Source organism: Carcharhinus amblyrhynchos, unplaced genomic scaffold (assembly GCF_965287045.1).
Source record: "Carcharhinus amblyrhynchos unplaced genomic scaffold, sCarAmb.v2.hapA scaffold_610, whole genome shotgun sequence".
Taxonomy (NCBI): domain Eukaryota; kingdom Metazoa; phylum Chordata; class Chondrichthyes; order Carcharhiniformes; family Carcharhinidae; genus Carcharhinus; species Carcharhinus amblyrhynchos.
In genome coordinates, this window is record NW_027650350.1 from 75,150 (window position 1) to 90,935 (window position 15,786).

General features: G+C 55.9%; 1 protein-coding gene across 1 annotated transcript in view; it reads right to left on the bottom strand.

Annotated features, from left to right (window-relative positions):
- Nucleotides 1-15,568, bottom strand: part of efhc1 (EF-hand domain (C-terminal) containing 1) — a gene marked incomplete at its 5' end in the record, with an annotated part of 44,090 nt that extends 28,522 nt beyond the window's left edge. The window contains 5 exons of the mRNA XM_080184206.1: nt 4,660-4,880; nt 12,758-12,950; nt 13,676-13,828; nt 14,903-15,190; nt 15,347-15,568. Coding sequence (XP_080040332.1) covers nt 4,660-4,880; nt 12,758-12,950; nt 13,676-13,828; nt 14,903-15,190; nt 15,347-15,568 — 1,077 coding nt within the window. The remainder of the gene's footprint in view (nt 1-4,659; nt 4,881-12,757; nt 12,951-13,675; nt 13,829-14,902; nt 15,191-15,346) is intronic.
- Between the last annotated feature and the right edge of the window lie 218 nt (nt 15,569-15,786).

The window sequence follows — 15,786 nt, forward strand, 5'->3', positions numbered from 1 at the left end:
GATGGGCACAAAGTGCACAGGGATCGTCAATAAATCTCCCCGTGGGCTTTGTGAAGTACAAATTCCCTTAATGGGTGAGTGGAGCTCCCAATGGGAAGTGAGCAGCAGGAGGTTAATACCTAATGCTTCATCCTGGACTGTTGTACTCCTGGTGATGGAAGACTGGCCTTGGTGAAATTATCATTTTGTTGACGAGGAATAAAACCATTTTGTTCTCTCCCTGAACAACCTCTAAGTCAAGAATAAATAACACATACTGAACCAGTCCATGTTCAAATGCAACGAGATCTGGACAATATCCAGGCTTGGGCTGACAAGTGGCAAGTAACATTCGCACCACACAAATGCCAGGCAATGACCATCACCAATAAGAAACACTCTAGCCACCGCCCCTCAACATTCACTGGTGTAACCATCACTGAATCCCCCACTGTCAACATCCTTGGGGTTACCATTGACCAGAAACTCAACTGGGCTCACCACATAAACACAGTGGCTACAAGAGCAAATCAGAGGCTGGGAATACTGCAGCGAGTAACTCACCTCCTGACTCCCCAAAACCTATCCACCATCTACAAGGCACAAATCAGGAGTGTGATGGAATACTCCCTACTTGCCTGGATGGGTACAGCTCCAACAACACCCAAGAAGCTTGACATCATCCAGGACAAAGCAGCGTGCTTGATTGGCACCACATCTACAAACATTCAATTCCTCTACCACCGACGCTCAGTAGCAGTCGTGTGTACTGTCTACAAGATGCACTGCAGCAATTCACCAAAGATCCCTAGACAGCACCTTCCAAACTCATGACCACTTTCATTTAGAAGGACAAGGGCAGCAGATAGATAAGAACACCACCACCTGCAAGTTCCCTTCCAAGCCACTCACCTTCCTGACTTGGAAATATATCACTATTCCTTCACAGTTGTTGAGTCAAAATCCTGGAATTCCCTCTCTAATGGCATTGTGGGTCAACCCACAGAACATGGACACGAAGCGATTCAAGAAGGCAGCTCACCACTGCCTTCTCAAGAGCAACGAGGGATGGGCAATCAATGCTGGCCCACAGCGGTGCCCATGTACCACAAATGAATAATAAAAAAATGCATCAATTACAGCCTCCCAGCCACTAGTTCGCTTACCGCCTCAACAGCTCCACAACAGATGCCATATCCCTGGCCCTACACTCAACCTTGGAACACCTGGATAATAACAAAGACACTTATGTCAGACTCCTATTTATTGACTACAGCTCAGCCTTTAATATCATTATTCCTGCAAAACCTAGGCCTAGGACTCAGCTCCTCTCTCTGAAACTGGTTCCTGAATTTCCGAACCCACAGACCACAATCAGTAAGGATAGGCAACCACACCTCCTCCACAATCATCCTTAACACTGGTGCCCCACAGGGTTGTGTTCTCAGTCCCCTACTATACTTCATAGAAACCCTACAGTGCAGAAAGAGGCCATTGGGCCCATCGAGTCTGCACCAACCACAATCCCATCCAGGCCGTATCCCCATATCACTACACATTTACCCATTAACCCCTCTAATAAGCATCTCAGGACACTAAGGGCAACTTTAGTATGGCCAATCGACCTTATACGCACATCTTTGGACTGTGGGAGGAAACCAGAGCACCTGGAGGAAACCCATGGAGACACAAGGAGAATGTGCAAACTCCACACAGACAGTGACCCAAGCCAGGAATCAAATCCAGGTCCCTAGAGCTGTGAAGCAGCAATGCTAACCACTGTGCTACCATACTTCTTATAAACCTGTGACTGTGTGGCCAAATATCCCTCCAATTCGATTTTCAAGTTTGCTGATGACACCACTGTAGTGGGTCAGATCTTAAACAATGATGAGGTGGAAGTACAGGAAACAGATAGAGAATCTGGTGAATTGGTGCAACCCTTTCTCCCTCAATGTCAATAAAACGAAGGAGATAGTCATCGACTTCAGGAAGTGTGGTGGAGGACATGCCCTTGTCTACATCAATGGGGAGAAGTGGAAATGGTTGAGAGCTTCAAATTTCTAGGTGAACAGAGCACCAACAACCTGTCCTGGTCCCTTTCTCAGGACACTAAGGAAATATGGCATGTCCGTCACAGCTCTCACCAACTTCTACAGAGGCACCATAGAAAGCATCCTTTCTGGTTGTATCACAGCTTGGCATGCTATGATGGCACACTTAGCAAGTGTGAGGTTATTCACTTTGATAGAAATAATGGTAGGAGGGATTATTTTTTAAAAGGCAAAAAGGTGCAGCATGCTATGGTGTAGAGGGACCTGGGGGTCCTTGTGCACGAATTGCAAAAACCCAGTCTGCAGGTGCAGCAGGTGATCAAGAAGGCGAATGGAATGTTGGCCTTTATAGCGAGGGGGGTAGAATATAAAAGCAGGGAGGTCTTGCTGCAACTGTACAGGGTACTGGTGAGGCCGCAGCTGGAGTACTGTGTGCAGTTTTGGTCGCCGCACTTGCGCAAGGAAACTTTGGCCTTGGAGGGAGTGCAGAGGAGGTTCACTAGGCTGATACCGGAGATGAGGGGGCTAGCCTATGAAGAGAGACTAAATAGACTGGGTCTGTACTCGTTGGAGTTTAGAAGGCTGAGGGGGGGATCTTATAGCGACGTATAAGATAATGAAGGGGATGGATAGGGTAGAGGTAGAGAGATTCTTCCTGCTTAGAAAGGATAGCAGAACTAGAGGGCACAGCCTCAAGATAAGGGGGGGGTGCTGCAGTTTAGATTGGAGTTGAGGAGGAACTTCTTCACTCAAAGGGTGGTGAATCTCTGGAATTCTCTGCCCGTTGAAGAGGTGGAGGCTACCTCGCTGAATATATTTAAGTCATGGGTAGATAGGTTTCCGATAGACAAGGGAATTAAGGGTTATGAGGAGAAAGTGGGAAAGTGGAACTGATCCACTTCAGATCAGCCATGATTATAATGAATGGCAGGGCAGGCTCGAAGGGCTAGATGGCCTACTCCTGCTCCTATTTCTTATGTTCTTATGTCTCCTGTTCTGTCCAAGACCACAAGAAACTACAAAGGGTCGTGAACAAAGCCCAGTTCATCACGCAAACCAGCCTCCCATCCATTGCCTCTGTTTGCACTTGCCACTGCTTTGGAAAAGCAGCCAGCATAATCAAGGACCCCAGACATCCTGGACATACTTTTTTCCATCTTCTTTATTATATATCATTAATCTGGGATCCTAGCACAGATCCTTGTGGTAATCACTGCCTGCCAATCAGAAAAGACCTATTTATGCCAACTTTTTGTTTCCTATTTGCAGACCACCTTTTTATCCATCTCAAGGCAATACCTGCAATCCCATGTTCTTTAACTTTACATTGAGTCTGCATAGTTATGTGAGACCTTGTTGAAAGTGAGCTGAAAGTCTAGACCACATCCACTAGTTCTCCTGGTTTATTCTACTGGTTACATCCTCAAAGAATTCCAATAAATTTGTCAAGTGTTCATTGCAAGAGAATTTGAGTACAGGAGAAATGATGTCTTACTACAGCTGCACAGGGCCTTGATGAGACCATACCTGGAGTACTGTGTGCAGTTTTAATCTCTTTATCTAACAAAATAGATACCTACCATAGAGGGAGTGCAGTGAAAGTTCACCAGGTTGATTTCTGGGATGATAGGATTGTCGTATGAGATTGGGTTGACTAGATCTGTATTCACCAGAATTTAGAAGAATGACAGGGAATTTCATTGAAATGTATAAAATTCTGACAGGGCTGGGCAGGCTGAATGCAGGGAGGTTGTTTCCTTTGACTGGGAAATCTAGACCAAAGAGTAATGGCTCAGGAAACAGGATAGGCCATTTTGGACTGAGAGGAGGACAAACCTCTTCATTCAGAGGGTAGTGAACATGTAGAATTCTCTACCACAGAAGGCTGTGGAAGCCAAGTCAGTAAATGTTCTAAAGTGAGAAATAGATAGATTCCTAGACACTAAAGGTATCAAAAGGGTAGGTGGAGGGTGTGGGAGTATTGCATTGAGACTGAGGATCACTACCTCCTTCTGGCTAAGTCATCACAATACATTAGCAGGCCATTCAGCCCACAGAATTCATGCAAGTGCTCTGTGGAGAAATCTAGTTAATCCAATTTTGCCCCCCACCCCACCCTCCCATCTATCCGAGAGCACTAAAAGTTAATTTCCCTCAACTGCTCATCCAATCTCCTTTCTAAAATCATTCATCTTTTCCACTTCTGCATTCCTTTTAGGCACTGAGTTCCAGTTATACACTTGTTGGGCAATTAAGACTTCCTCAGAATTTGCCCATATCTCTTCTCCGAAATCTTAACCCTGTGACCAACCCCCCTTTCTCCCACCTTTAATTTTAAGTTTATTTATTAGTGTCACGAGTGGACTTGCATTGATGCTGTGTTGAGGTTACTGTGGGATCTCCTAGTTGCCACACTCTGGCATCTTTTTGGGTGCACTGGGGAGAAGTTATGCTGATGCGCCTGGGCTGTGGGTGAGGGGGTGGGTGAGGGGTTGGGGGGGTGAGGGAGTGGGGGGGGGGAAGAGGGGGAGGGGGCATGGGAGCGAGGGTACCAGAGGGGACGCATGTTGATGCAGGGAAGGCGTGTGGGCTCCGCATGGAGATGTCCTTCCCCCCTAATACAAACCTTTTTCTCTGGTGGGGCAGGTTTCTTCATGACATCAACAGGTTGAAGCTCAACTCCTCTAATGTTCTGGTAATAGTAATTCTTTGTGAACTCATCACAGTCGTAGATGAAGAATTCACGGCCAAGGAGAGTGACCGGCTGACCAACAATGAAATCCCTTGGACCGTAATATTCCTTCACCTCATCGTCAGACAGTTCCATTGAAATTGAGGGGAAGTTTGCTGCAGAGAGAGAGACAGAGTGAATGACAGCGTGCGCGGTGGGGAGAATGCGAAGGCGCGCGCGGGGGGGGGAGAGGGCGAGGGCGCGCGCGGGGGGGGGGAAGAGGGCGAGGGCGCGCGCGCGGGGGGGAGAGGGCGAGGGCGCGCGCGCGCGGGGGGAGAGGGCGAGGGCGCGCGCGCGCGGGGGAGAGGGCGAGGGCGAGGGCGCGCGCGCACGGGGAGAGGGCGAGGGCGCGCGCGCACGGGGAGAGGGCGAGGGCGCGCGCGGGGGGGGAGAGGGCGAGGGCGCGCGCGCGGGGGGGAGAGGGCGAGGGCGCGCGCACGGGGGGAGAGGGCGAGGGCGCGCGCGCGGGGGAGAGGGCGAGGGCGCGCGCGCGGGGGGAGAGGGCGAGGGCGCGCGCGCGGGGGGAGAGGGCGAGGGCGCGCGCGCGGGGGGAGAGGGCGAGGGCGCGCGCGCGGGGGGAGAGGGCGAGGGCGCGCGCGCGGGGGAGAGGGCGAGGGCGCGCGCGCGGGGGGAGAGGGCGAGGGCGCGCGCGCGGGGGGAGAGGGCGAGGGCGCGCGCGCGGGGGGAGAGGGCGAGGGCGCGCGCGCGGGGGGAGAGGGCGAGGGCGCGCGCGCGGGGGGAGAGGGCGAGGGCGCGCGCGCGGGGGGAGAGGGCGAGGGCGCGCGCGCGGGGGAGAGGGCGAGGGCGCGCGCGCGGGGGAGAGGGCGAGGGCGCGCGCGCGGGGGAGAGGGCGAGGGCGCGCGCGCGCGGGGGAGAGGGCGAGGGCGCGCGCGCGGGGGGAGAGGGCGAGGGCGCGCGCGCGGGGGGAGAGGGCGAGGGCGCGCGCGCGGGGGGAGAGGGCGAGGGCGCGCGCGCGGGGGGAGAGGGCGAGGGCGCGCGCGCGGGGGAGAGGGCGAGGGCGCGCGCGCGGGGGAGAGGGCGAGGCGCGCGCGCGGGGGAGAGGGCGAGGGCGCGCGCGCGGGGGGAGAGGGCGAGGGCGCGCGCGCGGGGGGAGAGGGCGAGGGCGCGCGCGCGGGGGGAGAGGGCGAGGGCGCGCGCGGGGGGGAGAGGGCGAGGGCGCGCGCGGGGGGGAGAGGGCGAGGGCGCGCGCGCGGGGGGAGAGGGCGAGGGCGCGCGCGCGGGGGAGAGGGCGAGGGCGCGCGCGCGGGGGGAGAGGGCGAGGGCGCGCGCGCGGGGGGAGAGGGCGAGGGCGCGGGCGGGGGGAGAGGGCGAGGGCGCGCGGCGCGCGGGGGAGAGGGCGAGGGCGCGCGCGCGGGGGGAGAGGGCGAGGGCGCGCGCGCGGGGGGAGAGGGCGAGGGCGCGCGCGCGGGGGGAGAGGGCGAGGGCGCGCGCGCGGGGGGAGAGGCGAGGGCGCGCGCGCGGGGGAGAGGGCGAGGGCGCGCGCGCGGGGGAGAGGGCGAGGGCGCGCGCGCGGGGGGAGAGGGCGAGGGGCGCGCGCGGGGGGGGAGAGGGCGAGGGCGCGCGCGGGGGGGAGAGGGCGAGGGCGCGCGCGGGGGGGGAGAGGGCGAGGGCGCGCGCGGGGGGAGAGGGCGAGGGCGCGCGCGGGGGGAGAGGGCGAGGGCGCGCGCGGGGGGAGAGGGCGAGGGCGCGCGCGGGGGGAGAGGGCGAGGGCGCGCGCGGGGGGAGAGGGCGAGGGCGCGCGCGGGGGGAGAGGGCGAGGGCGCGCGCGGGGGGAGAGGGCGAGGGCGCGCGCGGGGGGAGAGGGCGAGGGCGCGCGCGGGGGGAGAGGGCGAGGGCGCGCGCGGGGGGAGAGGGCGAGGGCGCGCGCGGGGGGAGAGGGCGAGGGCGCGCGCGGGGGGAGAGGGCGAGGGCGCGCGCGGGGGGAGAGGGCGAGGGCGCGCGCGGGGGGAGAGGGCGAGGGCGCGCGCGGGGGGAGAGGGCGAGGGCGCGCGCGGGGGGAGAGGGCGAGGGCGCGCGCGGGGGGAGAGGGCGAGGGCGCGCGCGGGGGGAGAGGGCGAGGGCGCGCGCGGGGGGAGAGGGCGAGGGCGCGCGCGGGGGGAGAGGGCGAGGGCGCGCGCGGGGGGAGAGGGCGAGGGCGCGCGCGGGGGGAGAGGGCGAGGGCGCGCGCGGGGGGAGAGGGCGAGGGCGCGCGCGGGGGGAGAGGGCGAGGGCGCGCGCGGGGGGAGAGGGCGAGGGCGCGCGCGGGGGAGAGGGCGAGGGCGCGCGCGGGGGGAGAGGGCGAGGGCGCGCGCGGGGGGAGAGGGCGAGGGCGCGCGCGGGGGGAGAGGGCGAGGGCGCGCGCGGGGGGAGAGGGCGAGGGCGCGCGCGGGGGGAGAGGGCGAGGGCGCGCGCGGGGGGAGAGGGCGAGGGCGCGCGCGGGGGGAGAGGGCGAGGGCGCGCGCGGGGGGAGAGGGCGAGGGCGCGCGCGGGGGGAGAGGGCGAGGGCGCGCGCGGGGGGAGAGGGCGAGGGCGCGCGCGGGGGGAGAGGGCGAGGGCGCGCGCGGGGGGAGAGGGCGAGGGCGCGCGCGGGGGGAGAGGGCGAGGGCGCGCGCGGGGGGAGAGGGCGAGGGCGCGCGCGGGGGGAGAGGGCGAGGGCGCGCGCGGGGGGAGAGGGCGAGGGCGCGCGCGGGGGGAGAGGGCGAGGGCGCGCGCGGGGGGAGAGGGCGAGGGCGCGCGCGGGGGGAGAGGGCGAGGGCGCGCGCGGGGGGAGAGGGCGAGGGCGCGCGCGGGGGGAGAGGGCGAGGGCGCGCGCGGGGGGAGAGGGCGAGGGCGCGCGCGGGGGGAGAGGGCGAGGGCGCGCGCGGGGGGAGAGGGCGAGGGCGCGCGCGGGGGGAGAGGGCGAGGGCGCGCGCGGGGGGAGAGGGCGAGGGCGCGCGCGGGGGGAGAGGGCGAGGGCGCGCGCGGGGGGAGAGGGCGAGGGCGCGCGCGGGGGGAGAGGGCGAGGGCGCGCGCGGGGGGAGAGGGCGAGGGCGCGCGCGGGGGAGAGGGCGAGGGCGCGCGCGGGGGGAGAGGGCGAGGGCGCGCGCGGGGGGAGAGGGCGAGGGCGCGCGCGGGGGGAGAGGGCGAGGGCGCGCGCGGGGGGAGAGGGCGAGGGCGCGCGCGGGGGGAGAGGGCGAGGGGCGCGCGCGGGGGGAGAGGGCGAGGGCGCGCGCGGGGGGAGAGGGCGAGGGCGCGCGCGGGGGGAGAGGGCGAGGGCGCGCGCGGGGGGAGAGGGCGAGGGCGCGCGCGGGGGGAGAGGGCGAGGGCGCGCGCGGGGGGAGAGGGCGAGGGCGCGCGCGGGGGGAGAGGGCGAGGGCGCGCGCGGGGGGAGAGGGCGAGGGCGCGCGCGGGGGGAGAGGGCGAGGGCGCGCGCGGGGGGAGAGGGCGAGGGCGCGCGCGGGGGGAGAGGGCGAGGGCGCGCGCGGGGGGAGAGGGCGAGGGCGCGCGCGGGGGGAGAGGGCGAGGGCGCGCGCGGGGGGAGAGGGCGAGGGCGCGCGCGGGGGGAGAGGGCGAGGGCGCGCGCGGGGGGAGAGGGCGAGGGCGCGCGCGGGGGGAGAGGGCGAGGGCGCGCGCGGGGGGAGAGGGCGAGGGCGCGCGCGGGGGGAGAGGGCGAGGGCGCGCGCGGGGGGAGAGGGCGAGGGCGCGCGCGGGGGGAGAGGGCGAGGGCGCGCGCGGGGGGAGAGGGCGAGGGCGCGCGCGGGGGGAGAGGGCGAGGGCGCGCGCGGGGGGAGAGGGCGAGGGCGCGCGCGGGGGGAGAGGGCGAGGGCGCGCGCGGGGGGGGAAGAGGGTGAGGGCACTAGGGAGGCGCCCGCAAGAGAGGAAGTGGGAGGCACCCGCGGGGGAGAGGGAGGCGCGCGCGCAGGGGAGAGAGAGGCGGTGCGCGGGGGAGAGAGAGGCGGTGCGCGGGGGAGAGAGAGGCGCGCTGCGTGAGGGAGAGAGAGGCGCGCTGCGTGAGGGAGAGAGATCGCGCGAGAGAGAGAGCGCACGAGACAGCGCACAAGAGAGAGCGCACGAGAGAGAGAGAGAGACGGTGAGTGTGCGTGCACGTGGGGGAAATGGGGTGAGTGAGTGTTTGTACGAGAGGGAAACAGGGTGAGTGAGTAGATATGCGAGAGGGAGACAGGGTGAGTGAGTGTGCGAGGGAGGGAAACAAGATGAGTGAGTGCGTGGGCACGACACAGAGAGACAGAGTGAGTGAGTGTGCGCAAGAGGGAGACAGGGTCAATGAGTGTGCACGCGCGTGAGGGGGAGACTCACCCTGTCTCCTCCTTGTGCACACACTCACTCACCCTGTCTCTCTTGCACACACTCGCTCAGTCACCCTCTCTCTCTCTTGCACACATAGTCACCCACCCTGTCTCTCTCTCACACACTCAGTCACCCTGTCTCCCTCTCACACACAGTCGCTCTCTTTCTTGCACAGACACTCACTCAGTCACCTGTCTCCCTCTCACGCACACACTCACTCACCTTTTCTCTCTCTCATGCACACACTCACTCACCTTTTCTCTCTCTTGTACACACATTCCCTCACCCTGTCTCTCTCTCACACACACTCACTTTGTCTCTCTCTTTCACACGCACAGTCACTCACCTGTCTCTCACTCTCTTGCACACACTCACTTGTCTCTCTCACTCTCTCACACACACACACACACTCATTCACCTGTCTCTCTCTTGCACGCGCGCACACACACGCACGCACACTTTCTGACTGGTTGACTGTGTCCAGTGGGGTCCCTCAGGGATGAGTGTTGGGGCTCTTGCTGTTTGTGGTTTATATAAATAATTTAGACTGGAACGTATGACAGTTGAATAATAAGTTTGCAGTAGCTACAAAAATTGATAAGTGGTAGTGAGGAGGATAGCCTTAGCAGGACAAACAAGGCAAGGGAATAGATGATGAGCAGCAGGATCCTGGGAAGCACTGAGGATCAGAGGGATCTTGGTGTGCATATACACCATTCCCTTAAGATAGCAGAACGGGTGGATAAAGTGATTAAGAAGGCAAATGGTATACTTGCCTTTATTAGCCAAGACTAAGTTTAGAATCCCTACAGTGCAGAAGGAGGCCATTCAGTCCATCGAGTCTGCACCAACAACAATCCTACCCAGGCCACATCTCCCCCCATAACCACATTTACCCTGCTAATTCCCCCAATTCCTCCCAAGGGGAATTTAGGATGGCCAATCAACCAAGCCTTCATATCTTTGGAGTGTGAGAGGAAACCAGAACTCTTGGAGGAAACCCACACAGACACAAAGAAATATAGAAAGCAGGAGTAGGCCATTCGGCCCTTCAAGCCTGCTCCGCCATTCATCTTGATCATGACTGACCTTTGAATTTAATATCCTGTCCTCTTGCTATGAAGACCAACACAACATTTGCCTTCTTTACTGCCTGCTGTACCCGAGCACTTACTTTCAGCAACTGACGCACAAGGACTCCAAGGTCTTGTTGAGTATCTGCCTCTCTCAACTTACACCCATTCAAGTAATAATTTGTCTTCCTATAATTGCTAGCAAAGTGGATAACTTCACATTTATCCACATTATACTACATCTGCCATGCAGTGCCCACACACTCAGCCTGTCCAAATCACACTGAAGCATCTCTGCATCCTCTCCACAGCTCACCCTCCCACTCAACTTTGTATCATCCGCAAATTTGGAGATAATATATTCAGTTCCCTCTTCCAGACCTCATTCCAAATAACATGAACAGTTGGGGTCCTACCCACAGATCCCTGCGAAACCCCACTAGTCACTGACTGCCAATCAGAAAAAGACCCATTTATGCCAACTCTTTGCTCCCTACCTGCTAACCAGCTTTCTATCCATCTCAAGACATTAACCTGCAGTCCCATGTGCTTTAACTTTACACAATAGTCTGTTATGTGTGATCTTGTCGAAAGTCTTCTGAAAGTCTAAATAAACCACATCCACTGGTTCTCTTCGGTCAACTCTACTAGTTACATCCTCAAAGAATTCCAATAGATTCATCAAGCATGATTTCCCTTTTGTAAATCCATGTTGACTGTGTCTGGTTATACCACTGCCTTGCAAATGCCAAGTTATGAAACCCTTGATAATAGACTCTAGCAACTTCCCCAGTAGCAATGTTAGGTTCACTGGTCTGTAGTTCCCTCTGTTCTCCCTACCTCCCTTTTTGAATAGCGGGCTTACATTAGCTACCCTCCAATCTGTTGGAACTATTTCAAAGTCCAAGGAGGTAGAATATCCATCTTCAATCCCATTAATTTCATCAAAACCATTTCTCCACTAATGCTGATTTCCTTCAGCTCCTCATTGAAACGTTTCTCTCAGTTCTTCTGGCACATTATTCATGTCTTCCTTTGTGAAGACTGAGGCAAAGTACAAATTTAATTCCTCAATCATTTCTTTATTCCCTGTTATGAATTCTCCCTTTTTCTGACTGTGAGGGACCTACATTTGTTTGTGTCAATCTTTTTCTCTTTGCATATCTATAGAAACTTTTACAGCCAGTTTTTATGTTCCCCGCCAGTTTACTTTCATACTCCATTTTTTCCTTCTTAATCAATCTCTTGGTCCTCCTTTGCTGAATTCTCAAGCCTATTGCTTTTTCTTGCCAATTTATATGCTTCTTCCTTGAATCTGATACTATTTCAAATTTCCCTTGGAAGCAATATTTTGCCACAATTTCCTTACCATTCTTGCGCCAAACAGGAATAAACAACTTCTGGAGTTCACTTATTCGTTCTTTAAGTGCAGTCCACTGTCTTCCCTTTCAGTAATGTTTCCCAATCCGTCATGGCCAATTTATGCCTCACACCATCATAGTTCCACACACCTGACGAAGGAACACCGCTTCCGGAATCTTGTGGGATTACTATCAAATAAACTGGTTGGACTCGAACCTGGTATTGTGAGACTTCTTACTGTGTTTACCCCAGTCCAACGCCAGCATCTCTACATCATGACCTCCCCTGTGGCCAGAGAGGAATTAAAAACTTACGTCAAAACCCCTGCAATCTCCTCCCTTGCCTCCCACAGAAGCCTGCAACATAAATCTTCTGGACTTGGGGAGATGTGTCTGCATTTAAGCCTGCCAACACCTCCAATGCCTTGTTATTCCCGATGTCAATTTGCTCAAGAACCTTGCAGTCAGTACCTTAATTCTGGGCTGGAAAATTTTAGTTATGAAGAGAGATTGGATAGACGGGTTTTTTCCTTGTAGGAATGGACAATTCATGTGGGCCAGACAGAGACACCCATGTTCCATGAATGAATAAAAAAAACCAAAAGAGTCTGAGGGCGCATGACTGAGATGTATAAAATTATGAGGGACATAGAAGAAACTTTTCCCCTCAGTGCAGGGATCAATGTCTAGGGGGCATGGACTTAAGGAAGGGGATGTGAAGAAAAATATTTTCACCCAGAGGGTGAAGCTATTTAGATGTGCTTTTGTGATGCAAAGGCATACAAGGCTATGGGCCAGGTTCTGTAAAATGGGATTAGAATAGTTGGATGGTTTGCTTTAGAATAATGCAGATGTGATGAGCCAAAGGACCTTTTTCTATGCTATATACCTCTGTGACCGTATGAGAGTTTGTATGTGAGAGAGAGGAAGATAGAGAATATGGACATGACTGTGTATGAGAGAGAGAGAGAATATGCAATTGATTGTGAGGGAGAGAGTGAATATCTGTAAACAATAATCCAGTGAAAGTCAGTGTGTGTATGTGAAACCTGTGCCTCACTGAGGATCAATGCATGTGGGACCTGTATTCCATTGAGTGTCAGCATGTTTGGAACCCTTTCCCAGTGAGAGTCACTGTGAGTGAAACTGTACTCCAGTGAGATTCAATGTGTGGGAGCTGTAACCCAACAAGAGCTTGGTGTGTGTGTGATCTGTACCCCAGTGAGTGTCAGTGTTTAGATAAGGAGAGTGCTATCATTTCGGCAGTCTCACCTGTCACATTTTTCAATGACTTGGGAAAGCGCCTTCGCCCCACCAGAAGAGGAAATGGATCTCGTCCATCATTCTTTTCATAAACTTCAGAAACCTCCACAGTCCCATCAGCCAGGTAATAATGAATAACGTACCGTCGACACTCGCCAAACATATTGTCTGTGTCATTCCAGTAGGCATAAAATCTGAGAACCTTCTCAAGGAAAGAATTGACTTATTGAAAGAGCACATCCAGGGAGAGAAATCAAAAATTTATTAGCTATCATATTTAGTTCCTCAATGTCTTCTAACCCTGCTCTAGTTTCCATAGCCTTGAAATCCCTTCCTCTTGGAATCCTACCCACAGTGCCCCTCTCCCTTGATTCTCTCCCCCTCTGGAGCCCTTCCTCTTGGAGCCCCCTCTTTCTGGAATTCCACACTACAAATCACTCTCCCCAGCCCCTCTGCCAGTCTCCCACCCTCTAAAGACCTTTCCCCTCGGATACCATCTTCCTGCATCCTCTTCACTGCAAGAATTCTGCTGACCTGGATCTTTTGTCGCCTGGAGCCCCGTGGAGGCCCTCCATCATCTGTCCTGGACAGTTAGACATGGTGCAATCTGGTCAGCTGCATCACCATGATGCTGAACAAAATGATATATTATGAGTGCTAGTGACTAACATTTTCAATGAGATAAAACTACCAAAAACAGATTGGCTGGTCATTCATCCCATTGCTGTTTGTAAGATCCATAATAAACAACTAGTGAATTTTACAACTAGCCAAGGACTCTCTGTTTACCTGTTCAGTGCTCTGCTTTATGTTTGGTAACTAACTTCCAATCCAGTGACTTGTGGCTTATAACCAGGCCAATGGGTCACAAACCTCTCCGTCAAAAGTAATGTAAATGACCTTAAGGTCAAAGGTCAGGGCACTAACCTTACGGTCATAGGTCAAGAATTGTTTCAGCTTGTCAAAGTCTGAAGGAGTGACATGATCCCGAGGAGGGTTTCTTTTGCGGTTTTCTATGTAGGGATCTGGTGGAATCATTTCAGGACAATTTGGGATAATGCCATGGCTCACCATGAAATCCTGGAAAATAGGAGGCAACAAGAAGATGTCAGCAATAAAACAGAGGAGGAATAGAGCAAGACTAAATCCAATAAACCTTTAAGAAAAAAAGCCATATTGGTACTCTCGTACTTATTGACTGAAATCAAGGCCCAAGCTCTCGGGCGGGTCACATGCACTCGCTTCCAGGAGTCATTCAGCACTTCTTATTTTCACTTCCACACTCTAAGCAAGTCAGGTCTTTGACTCAGCATTTAATTTAGTAACAGAGGCTATGGTTGGTTAGGAATAGCCATGAATTTGCAACAGTTGAATTGCTGCTTAATGCCTTAGCCTCACCCTGACAACGGGAGCCCTGGTTGATTTCTCCCTTTCTTCCTAATCCAGTGGCAGGAGCAGGGACCCTGGCTGATTTCTCTCTATCTTTTTAACCCAGGGTCACTTGATAATGATCAGCAGCAGGAACGCTGGCTGATTTTCTCTTTCTCTCTCTCCCTCTCTCTCCCATAGAACATAGAACATAACAGTGCAGTACAGGCCTTTTGGCCCTCGATGTTGCACCAACCTGTGAAACCAATCTGAAGCTCATCTAACCTACACTATTCCAATATCATCCATTGACTCGCAGGGGTCAATGAGCAGTGAACAGGAGCAGGAATCTGACTGATTCCGCCCTCCCTCTCTCTAATCCAGGGACAGTGATCAGGAGCAGGAACTCTGGCTGATTTCCCCTCTTTCTAACCCAGGGGTCAACAGGCAGTGATTAGGATCAGGAACCCTGGCTGATATCCCCCCTCTCTCTCTCTCTCTAACCCAGGGATGACTGGACAGTGATCAGGAGCGGGAACCCCGGCTGATTTCCCCTCTCTCTTTAACCCAGGGGTCACTGGACAGTGATCAGGAACGGAAACCCCAGCTGATTTCCCCTCTCTCTTTAACACAGGGGTCACTGGACAGTGATCCAGAGCAGGAACCTGGCTGACACATCTAATGTAAGCATGATCCTTGCTGACACAGATAGAGGTACTGCATAGGCAAGCCTTCACCAGTAGCAAGTGTGCAGGATGATATAATGTTAGCTGAGGATGAACTTACACACGTAAACTTGTCGCAGTCAGTGATGCGATATCGCTTGCCATAGGCCACCAAATCCATAGCCACATTGAGATCTTTCCAGTGCCAGCAATCACCCTGGTCGTTCTTCGGGAGACGTTGCCTGTTGATCAGTTTGCCCTGGGGTAGTCCAGCATTGTCCACTTGTGGCTCATGAATAGCAATACTGTCATCTTCCAGGTAATAGTACAAGATGACAGGTCGAACCCTATAATACTCCTGTGAAGACTCATGAACTGTCTCTTTGAAATAGCCATCAAATTTCAATACCTGTTTCAACATACAAAAAACCTACTTTCACTGAAAGAGCACAGTGGAAGAATAGGAAAACGGAATGGGACTATGGAGAGAGCTCTCTCAAAGAGAGGACTCTGATGGAAAAATGGGTTCAATGGACAAATGTTGAAACAGCTGTGAAAGCGTTACCTTTTTATCGAATGCCACGTGCCCTGGGATGAAATCTGCTGGTGGCGTTTGCTTGGCCTGGCCATAGGTTAATGTGGGTCTTTTATTGGCCAATTCATCCACATCAGACAAAGATAGCTGATTTACATGGATTGGTTCCCTACCGATCCCAACTTTGGGCACAACAGGTAGTGCGATGCCATTCTTGTAGGTGAAAGTCTGCGACCGATGGAAGTTTGACTTCTAAAGATAATTAGAAAGGCATGATCTTTAGAATAGTAATAGATAACAAAAAACAAAAATATCCCCTTCTCCCCAACACCCCGTATCATTGTGAAACACAGAACCCTGGAAAATAGGAGGAATAGGCTATTCCTAGCTGCATCATTCATTATAATCATGGCTGATTATCCAACTCAATAGCCTGCACCTGCCGCACTCCTGTCGATATCCTTTGATCC